General features: G+C 44.5%; 1 protein-coding gene across 3 annotated transcripts; it reads left to right on the top strand.

Moving 5' to 3' along the window:
• The first annotated feature begins 483 nt into the window (after positions 1-483).
• On the top strand, positions 484-9427 carry crsp7 (cofactor required for Sp1 transcriptional activation, subunit 7). 3 transcript variants are annotated; one of them, XM_077517823.1, is made up of 4 exons: positions 484-681; positions 799-982; positions 2223-2297; positions 4744-9427. In XM_077517823.1, exons 2-4 carry the CDS (start codon positions 911-913, stop codon positions 6388-6390), a joined length of 1794 nt encoding a protein of 597 aa, XP_077373949.1. In that variant the 5' UTR covers positions 484-681; positions 799-910; the 3' UTR covers positions 6391-9427. The 3 variants fall into 3 exon arrangements, with proteins under 3 accessions (XP_077373949.1, XP_077373959.1, XP_077373967.1); XM_077517833.1 differs by lacking the exon at positions 484-681 and having other exon boundaries at positions 741-982; XM_077517841.1 differs by lacking the exons at positions 484-681; positions 799-982 and adding an exon at positions 1100-1593.
• The last annotated feature ends 210 nt before the right edge of the window (positions 9428-9637 follow it).

The following is a 9637-nucleotide window of genomic DNA, read 5'->3' as shown; positions in this document are numbered from 1 at the left end:
CATTTTCATACAAATCTTACAGTGTACGGGTACAAGTTTACTGATTAGTATTTTCTAAATTTGAGTAAAAAAAAATTGCAACAATCGACTTATAAAGTCGTATCGGGATTAATCCGTATCTAATCGAATCGTGACCTATGAATCGTGATACGAATTGAATCGTCAGGTACTAGGCAATTCACACCCCTAATTTCTACTCAAGTACATGTGTGAGTACTTTTGCCACACCTGATGTGTCATGTTGGTACTTCTACTTTTAGTGGTCTTTTTACCACACAAGTATCTGTACATACTATAAGTACAAGAGCGCCAGTACTTTTCGAATGAGTACTTCTAATTTTACCACTCTGTTTTATACACAAATATATGTACTTTTCACTTAGGCGAAGACGACATAATTTTGTCATCTCAGGCTTCATTTTTTACATGACTTCTACTTAAGTAAAGAGTGCGTGTACTTTAGCCACATGGGGGTGGGGGAAGAGGTCGCGGGTACCGTGGTGTACAAAGGAGGCAGGCCGGGTAGTGAGGGTGCACGCGCGGCGTGGATGTTTACTCGGCGTCGGCGGCGCGGACGTCAGAGTGAACGAACGAGCGAGCGAGCCCAGCATGCACCGCGAGGCCGTTGAGAGCTCCAGCAGCTGCTAGTGAGACTCGCCAGTCGCCACAGCGCCGAGCAAGGCAGGCAGCAATCCTTCTGTGCTCCGCACAACACACCACATACATTATCCCACTGGGGGTGGTGGTGGGGGGCTCCATGTGAGCTAGGGGGGGGAGACTGACTTGTCTACCTTGCAGGCGACAGAGAAATATGCTGTGCGGACGCCTGTCGAGTCACCGCGGCGGCGTTTGAGTCACGATTGTCTGTCGGTTTCCATTTTGGAGGATTCCTCCCTCCATCCTCCGGGCAATGACAACGGTCTCGGCAACCCCGCAGCAGATGAGGGACCGGCTGCTGCAGGCCATCGACAGTCAGAGCAATGTGAGTAAAGCTAAAGTGGCTATCACGGGTCTGGGGGGGGGCTAACGTTAGCCTGTTTACCTGCAAGTCCGGCAAACTCCCAACTTAACGTGCCCGAGTGTAGTGTTTGCATTAGTGGCCATTTGTTTGAAAAGCTGCGTGGCCTGCGGTCGTCGGTTGTCACTGACAATGGTGAATGTGTCATAAAAAAAAAAAAGGAGGAGAGGCTCCCTGGAGGTAGTCGAGTTGACAGCTTGGAAGCTAATTTAGCAACAGTAGCTGGTTCTCCCCCCCCACCCCCTCGCTTGCTTGGACCCTCGTCGGTCCGTTAGCACGCTCCGTTAGCATGCTAGCTCCTAACACCAAAGCAGGGAAGTAGCATTTTTAACTTTACACTGGAATAACACGAATAAACGCGCGCTCTGTGAAAGTAACCGTTTCGGAAACGCCGTCCACGTACGTCTAATGAGCACGAGTTTGGCTGCCGACCGCAAAACGCTCACGTTTCCCCGTGAAACAAGTGTCGGATGCGGCTAGCGAACTCGTAGCTTGGGGGGAGCTAGCTAGAAAAGAGCGAGCGAGCCTTCCGACTCAACTTGGTAGCATTAGCATGTCGGCTAACGTTAACGCAGGTAAATGTTCACAAACCCTGGTCGACTTTGGCTTCCTAAAAATGACTGCCTCGTTTCGTTTCAACACGACGTTACAGACTTGTTGTTTTACACGCTCCTGTGACGCAAGTTCGCTTTTATGTTTGCCACAGTGAAGTTTTTGTTTTTGAGTTGACACATTGCTGAGTACTTTTCAACGACCCTCTCTTTAATTTTAAGCTAATCTCCGTAGCTCGTTGCTAACTTGCCCCGTTACATACGCACTTCTATCTATCTATCTATCTATCATAGTATTTTTTATATATGAAAGTGGATGCTGGAAATTCCATTATGATTTTAAAAGTATCTTGTCTATCCATCTGTTCTGTAAAATGAACGGCGTTCGATTCACTGTTAACCGTTTGCCACACTCGTGATCATCCACAGTACATTTGTGAGTTACGTCTGTCTATCATGTGAAATGAAAGGCGTTTCATCCACCATTAACAATTTACCGCTCGTGATCATTCATAATACATTTGTGAGTACTGTGGCATCCATCTGTCCGTGTGTCAATCTCTGTCAAATAAATGGCATTGGATTGTACTCGCATACATAATTCACGTAAATTTTTCAAGCGTACAAAGGTGAATTGTGTCTTTCTGTTGCAGATATGCAACATGGTGGTTGTACTTGAGGTGATTACCTGTCTTGAGAAGTATCCTATCACCAAAGAAGCACTTGAGGTGAGAGAAATTCACTTTTTTTCTAGGTAGAATTTCAGCTGTTTTCCACTGCACGGTGTCCAATCGTCTTGGCATGACTCTACTCGCTAAATAACACTTTTCTGCAAGCTAAACCACAATCTTCAGGGTTCTAGTGCCCGGAATGCCAGAGTTCCAGTGCCTGTCCCGTCAGTCGTATTAAACTACTGCTAGTTGCTCACTGAAGATTTGTGTATCTTACAGAGCTAGAAACGTCAAAAAATGAAAAAAGCATACTAAAGCTGGCCAACACCTATGTTGTGCCTGTGCTGTCCATTTTCTTTTTGCCCTCTAACGCATCTAAACAAAATCCACCGACTTACCATGGCCAACAGCAGCATGGTTAGAATACAGAAATCCCGGCCGGCTGTTCATGGAAACTAAGCTTTGAATACTGAAATACAGAGTTATTGACGCCCCCCCCAAATATGTATAACTGCCAATACTAACTTAATTCACTGCCAGCTATTTTCAGAGCAGAAATTTGTATATTGCCAGAAGTTTTAGAGCACTTGTGAGTGCTCTTTGAAGTCCAAACAGGATTTTATTTAACTTGGTAAGCACCAAAACTAGCAGAAGAGAGTACTCACTAGCAGGAATAAAGTTTGTTTCCCCGTTTTTTTTTTGTTCTTTAGTAATCAGCGGTCGAACATTGCAGGGAGTCTTTGCGTTATGTCGTTTTGACTTTACGGTGCCCGTGCCTCGTCCGTAGCACCTTCTTTTGCGTTAATTTCCCACAGTAATCATGCCATTGTGAAGTTATTTAAAGTTGTTGTATCGTTACCTCCAGTAACGGATGTCCAGCAGGTCGGCTCGGCATCAGGCGCGTCACGTCTCCGTCTTTAAGTTTGAATTATCTCCGCTTTGCCGTCAATCAGCAATGAATGTCCGTGCGGAAACATGAAATATTGGTCGCGCAAATATGTTTTTTAAAATTACTGTACAAAGTATTTTGATGTAAATATTGACTTTAATGGGGAAATCAGATTTAAGTCGAAATTCGGGTTACATTGCCAGCGTAGGAACGGAACTCTGCCGTAACTTGAGGACTCGCTGTACTCTTTCTGATCAACATAGAAAATGAGCTTTGTGCGAAAATAAACAAGGACAAACAGAACAGTTACTTTGACACTATTTTTTTGTCTTTGTGACACTTCAAACAATAAAAGAACTATAACAAGACTGAGAAAGGGCTTTTGATGGCAAAGTTATTTATTTAGTTGCACAACTAAGAAACCTGCAAAGAGTAACGCTGAATCAACGCATGGCCCGAGTTAAACGTCAATTACAGTTTTACATGGCACTTGCATTCAGTCCATGAACTGCATTATCTTTTCTTATGACCATGAACACACGCTTTCTATAAAGTACCATGACACGTTTTGTTTATTCTAGTACACATACTCAGTTTGAGTATAACTTGTGCAACTTTCAACCTGTTGGACTTGATGTCTGTAGACGTTGACGGCAGTGAATAGTGAATTCCAGTTAACAATTTGTTATGAAAATAATTATTTACGATGTATTAGCATAACATGTCCATACTTTATTTTGGACACCTACATTTTCTTTAACAATGGGCCTTTACTTGTACATGAAAATACAACAGTATGACCTTGACAGATACGATTGCTCGACACAGTAGTAGTAATCTGTTTTTAGACTGCTCTCTCGTCTCCTTCCTAACTCACCTCCCTAAACCTAACCCGGCTGCAGAAGAATCTTCTCATGATAATTTACTGTGTGCTCTCTCGCAGACCACTGTCTTGTATAAAGTGCTCTGTAAGACTTGCGGAGCTTCAACTATAAACCCAAAAAACAATTTGTTTTCCAGACTGTTTTATTGATCTCACCTTAACTACTGAAAATTCCACAATAATCTTTATATGTCAACAGCAGTGAATGAGTAAAATGTTAAACTGTACAATTAACTATGATCCCAAATAAATATCGGTTATCTTACAACATTACCCCTTTTTAAATAAATGGATAGGGCTGCTCGATTATGGGGGAAAAAAATAATTACAATTACCGGTATTCAAACGATTATTTATATTTTGGAATGTAATAATTGAAATTGAATTATTTATTTTAATTAATTGCACAGCCCTAAACTCTCCATAACTTACATTAACAAGGCTAAACTTTAGCTTACTTCCTTGTCACTGATTCCTTTTTAGGTGGGGCTCAACAAAACAAAAACTGTAAATAGGCGAGGCGTAAAGAAGGTTAATTGGCGAATTTGAGAATAGTCAGTTGCTAATATGCAGAGATACAGGACTGTCTTTACTTTGTTGTTCCAATTGATGCAATGCCATTCTGAAATGGAAGACCGGCTTCCCTAAATTGACGCGAGTATAGCTAAGCCGTGCAGTGGAAACAGTGTCATTTAAGCGTTGGATTTCTCCCTAACACACATTTGCATTAGGAAACCCGACTCGGAAAGCTGATCAACGATGTACGGAAGAAGACCAAGGACGAAGACCTCGCCAAGCGGGCCAAGAAGCTCTTGCGAAACTGGCGAAAGCTGATCGAGCCGGGGCCTGCGGTCGCGGCCAGCGCTCCCGCTTCCACCAATGGCAGCTCTCATCCTTGCAGGACGGAAGCCTCGCCGCCCGACATCTCTTTGTCGTCGAAGGGAGTCCCCGAAGTCAAAGTCGGAAATGACGTTCACAACACGTACTCGCCGAAGGCCGAAAAATCGAGTGGCCGGAAGCGCCGGGCGGAGCACCGAGAGAGCGGCGTGCACTTGCCGGAAAAAATCCCCAAGCTGTCTTCTTACGATAACTCTGTTTCACCGCCGCCCACCAACGGGATCGCGGGCAGCCCGGACACCCAGCTCGACCAGGAGGCCATCCCGTCTCCTGACCGATCTCGGGTCGAGCACCTCGACAACGACAAAATCAACAGAATTCCCGTGAATGCCGTCAAGCCTCGGCCCAGCTCCCCCGGCGTCGCCAAACTCCCCAGCACTTCGTCTCTAATCAAGGTTGCCGTTATGCAGCAGCAGGCGAGAATGGATGACGGCGGCGGGGGAGGGGGCGGCGGCGGTGGTCATTATCAAGCCAGAAGTCCCCGCGGCCTTTCCACGAGTCCAAGGAGCACAAAACACGACGCCACGACCAAGCGCTCCGCAGCGTACGCACAAATGCTCACATCTGTCCCCAGCCCGTCGTCCAGAGACTCGCCCTTGCCCGCGTCCCCCCCGGCTCAAATCGCTCACTCTTCCCAGAGGTCCTCGATGCATTGGGCGGCCTCGCCCGACGTCCCCTCTCATTGCCCCCCACAAGACTTACCCATGACACTGGATTCCCCCTCCGTCTCCCCCACGCCCCCTCGCCCGCAACACAACTCGGAACTGCACCGGCCCGCGCCCGAGGCCGCCTGGGACGACACGGACGCCCCGTTGACGTCCGCCTCGGAGACTAAGAGGAGGAAGTACCGCTCGAGAGACTACTCGGTCAACTTAGACGGCCAGAAAATGGAAGACACCACCAAGCCGGTACGGTTAAAAGAACGCCGGCTAACGTTTGACCCCGTCACGCGTCAGATCAAGCCCCTCGTCCACAAAGAGCCTTCCCAGTCCGAGGAAGCGCCCGCTCCCGAGCCCGTCGAGCCCAGGCAGAGAAATGACGTCGCTGTAGCGCTGGCCCCAGTGTCGGGACCCAACGCCAACCCCAGTCCTTTCCAGCAGACCAACTGGAAGGAGCTGTCCCGAAACGAAATCATCCAGTCCTACTTGAACCTTCAGAGCAACGTGCTCACCTCGTCCGGGGTGCAGGCCCCGAGCGCACACTTTTTCATGTCCCAGTATCTGAAAAGGGAGGAACAGGAGGTGAAAGAGTCGAGGCAAATGCACGTTTTGCAGGCAGATAGCCCGGCGGCGGATTTGCCGGGCGTGAGTCGGGACGTCGACGACCGGGACCTGGACAGGATACACAACCAGCACTGGCCCGGGGTCAATGGTTGTTTGGACACCAAGGACACCTGGTACGACTGGACAGAGTGCATATCGTTGGACCCTCACGGGGATGAAAGCAAGCTGAATATCCTGCCGTACGTTTGCCTCGACTGAGGGCTCTTTTTCCACTCCTGTTTGTTTGTTTTTTTTCTCTCCCCTGATTCGTCTCCCCACACAGAAGAGATCGTTTCGGATTTTGTTCGGCCAAAGTCAGGCCTGCTAAACTCCCTCATCCCTCCCGTGCCTCCTCCTCTATCTGTGATTGAGATTTTGGTACAAAAAAAAGAGAAATTAAAAAGAATATTTGAGTTTGTGATACCAAGGGCTGCTTTTGTTTTTTGTTTTCATTTTTCAAAGCTGAAAGCCACAGGAAGGATGGAGGCCCCAAGTTGCAGAGTGCAGCTACTCGCTCACAAGATAGAAAAGAGGGCAGAATGAGCCCTGCAAGCAGGAAACGTCACCAATATTTTAGGCTCACAGGGTTAATACTGCCCCCACCCACCCCTTTTTTTTTTTTTTCTGCGATCTATGGTTCAATATGAGGGTGGGCTGGTGTTTAGCTGTCCTGTTCAGGCCGCCATACTGGTGTTCATCTACATTCAAGTATATGATCATCTCTCTAGTCTGAAAAACTGGCGGTTACCAGAAGCTTTATGTGAATTATAAAAGAGTAAATTATAGATTTCTTGTCATGTACACATCTATTTATTTTGGCTAGTATATTTTACAGGACATTGTGATGTTTATAAACATCCTGGTTTTCTTCCATAACTTTTTCTCTCGTGTTGCATCGCAGTGTTGTCAATCTCACTTTCACGTTACATGTTTTGTTTGTTTTCTCATCTAGATCGGGCATCAGTTCATTTGGGTTTAACATTCCATAGTCCTTCACCTTATTATGCTCTCTCCAACTCAGAGATATGTGTGTTACTTTAAAGTTTTTAAATTTACACTTTTGCACCAAAATGCTGCCTAAACTTCAAATATGCAAATGAAAGTCTAATTGGAAGATAAAACACATATTACACAAAGTTAGTACTGTATGTTGCAGGGAATGTAATCGCTCCTAATTCAGGTACAGTGGTGTCTTTGAAATACGAGTGATCCGATTTACTAGTTGTTCGAGATGCCCACTGCTGTTTGATATATTCCCCCATCCCCACTTTAAACACAAACATAATATGGGCTTATGCTGGGAGTGAACTGAACTCACTTCACAAAAGCAGCAGTCTGGTAGAATGGGTGAGCATTTGATAATAAGTCTTCATCTATTTGATGTTTAACTTGTAAAAGCAAAACAAAAAAATCATGTTTTTAAAGGGGAAGTCAAACCAAAACTTTCCTTTACAGTATGTTGTACGTATCCCCACTAGTGTAAAACGCAGCATTCTGACTAATATTACATTTATGTAGAGAAGTAAAATCCACCCATTTTTATCCTTGTAAGTGGGCAGACATTTTGGCACTTGCTGTCGACTGAAAATGACATCACTGTTGCTCAGGTAACAACCAATCATGGCTCAGCTTTAGAATACAGATGAGCCGTGATTGGTTGTTACCTGCGCCTTGAGCAACTGTGAGGTCAGTTTCAGCCAACTGCAAGTGCCAAAATGGCCGCCCCTTACGATGGATAAACATGGTGCATTTTGGTGTTTTACTCATATTCCACCAATTCAATATTAATCAAAATATAGTGTTTAGTCTAGTGGTGATGCATATTATATTTATATAATGAAGAATTTTTGTTGTTGTTGTTGCCTTCTTGTTTAAAACATGGCGCATCCTGTTAAATCTGCTACTTTAATGCTAATACATATTATTATACGTATTTTTTTTTTTTCCTCTTCGCAGAACTAATTTTACTAATATTAATTTTAGTTTTGACATTGCCATCTCCACGTATACCCGCATGTAAACTGCCACCAAGGCTTGCACACAATCAGGAGCAGCATGACGACTATTGAAGCAGAAAATGTGACCAAAAAAATTTACATTTTATTTAAAGGCAAAGTGAAAAAAAAATTTTTAAACCATGTTCTAGGCAGCCTCAAGTGTAACCATGGTATTTTGATTTTAGATTGCGTTTGTGGAAAATGAATTAAGCAGCAAAGTGCACCCATGTTTATTCATCTCAGGAGGCGGACATTTTGCCACGTTCTGTCACTGAAAGCGACATCACGGTTGATTGGTCGTTACCTGAGCGCTGAGCAACTCTGTTATTTTCAGTTGACAGTAAGTGCCAAAATGGCTGCCCCCTGTGATGGATAAAACTGGTAATTTTGCTGCTTAATTTATATTGCACAAATGCAATTTTAATCAGAATACTGTGTTTTTACTAGTGGGGCCACATAGAACAAATTGTCACGAAAAGTTTTGACACGACTTCCCCTTTTAATGTCATTATGCTGTTTTTATAAAGTACAATATTACACAGAGCTTGGGGAACAAAATGTTTGTCTGTGCTGAAACAGTTTAATGGTATTCCCGTCATTTCAATAGGGAGATATTTATGATCCATCTCAAAGCACTACTGTATTGCTTCGTATGGAGCTCATTCTGTTTTGTTTTTGGGGGGGGGTTTCTCACCTTTTAATCAATACATATTGAAACAGTTGTTGGTCAAATTTTGAGATTCTAGCTACAACTCACTTTAGTATTTGTCAAGCCAAACAAAATGGAGACTGAGGGAGAGAGCCCAGAGTCACATCTCACTTTGTTGATTTTTTTCGTTCCATTTAATTCATCCTTCACTATCATCCAACTAGATGTCAGATTGGCTAGTGCACTTGCTCATTCTTCCCTACCAGTGTGCCTTTGGTAAATTGTAAATCTGCATTTGCTTCCACGTGCGAGGCCCCGTCCTTGCAGCCAGGTTATTTGTCGAGAGAGCTCCGAATCCCGTGATCAGTATGAAGCTGGTATATGCATCGTTTCCTGTCTTTCTTTCCTTCTCTCCCTCCTTTTTTTTTTTTTTTTGTACACATAATTTTGTGAGGGTTCAAGCGTGGAAGGCAGAAGAAGTGCACATCACAGCTGGCAATAAAAGTGCTACAACTGGTTGATAATGTTTTCTGGCGTTTTGACTGGGGCGTCTTTGTTCAGTGTTTAACATCTCTCAACTGTTTGACAAATAAAATGATCTAATTCTTCATTTCGGCCATTTGATTTTGTGTCCGTAGGATTCGGTGAGTTCAGGATATGCGATTGTGAACGCCCCCTGGCCTGAAGGAGGAAAGTTAAAGATGTTGTTATGAACTCATCCAGATGGGGGTGCCCTTGGTCTGTTTGGCTACCCCAAGTGGATGTATGGAAAGCCGTGCATTTATTGTAGGGTTAAGTCCCACCAACGTTTTGATGTTCT

The sequence above is a fragment of the Festucalex cinctus genome, chromosome 1 (genome assembly GCF_051991245.1).
Source record: "Festucalex cinctus isolate MCC-2025b chromosome 1, RoL_Fcin_1.0, whole genome shotgun sequence".
Taxonomy (NCBI): Eukaryota; Metazoa; Chordata; class Actinopteri; order Syngnathiformes; family Syngnathidae; genus Festucalex; species Festucalex cinctus.
The sequence above is the reverse complement of the archived record's forward strand: the minus strand, read 5'-3'. Positions and strand labels throughout refer to the sequence as shown.

What these genes read in the sequence shown, in the direction of transcription:
- crsp7 (XM_077517823.1), top strand. Translation starts at nt 911, where the DNA reads ATGACAACGGTCTCGGCAACCCCGCAGCAGATGAGGGACCGGCTGCTG. An exon ending in CCATCGACAGTCAGAGCAAT is followed by an intron (nt 983 to 2,222) that starts GTGAGTAAAGCT and finishes TTTCTGTTGCAG; the next exon opens with ATATGCAACATGGTGGTTGT. An exon ending in TCACCAAAGAAGCACTTGAG is followed by an intron (nt 2,298 to 4,743) that starts GTGAGAGAAATT and finishes CATTTGCATTAG; the next exon opens with GAAACCCGACTCGGAAAGCT.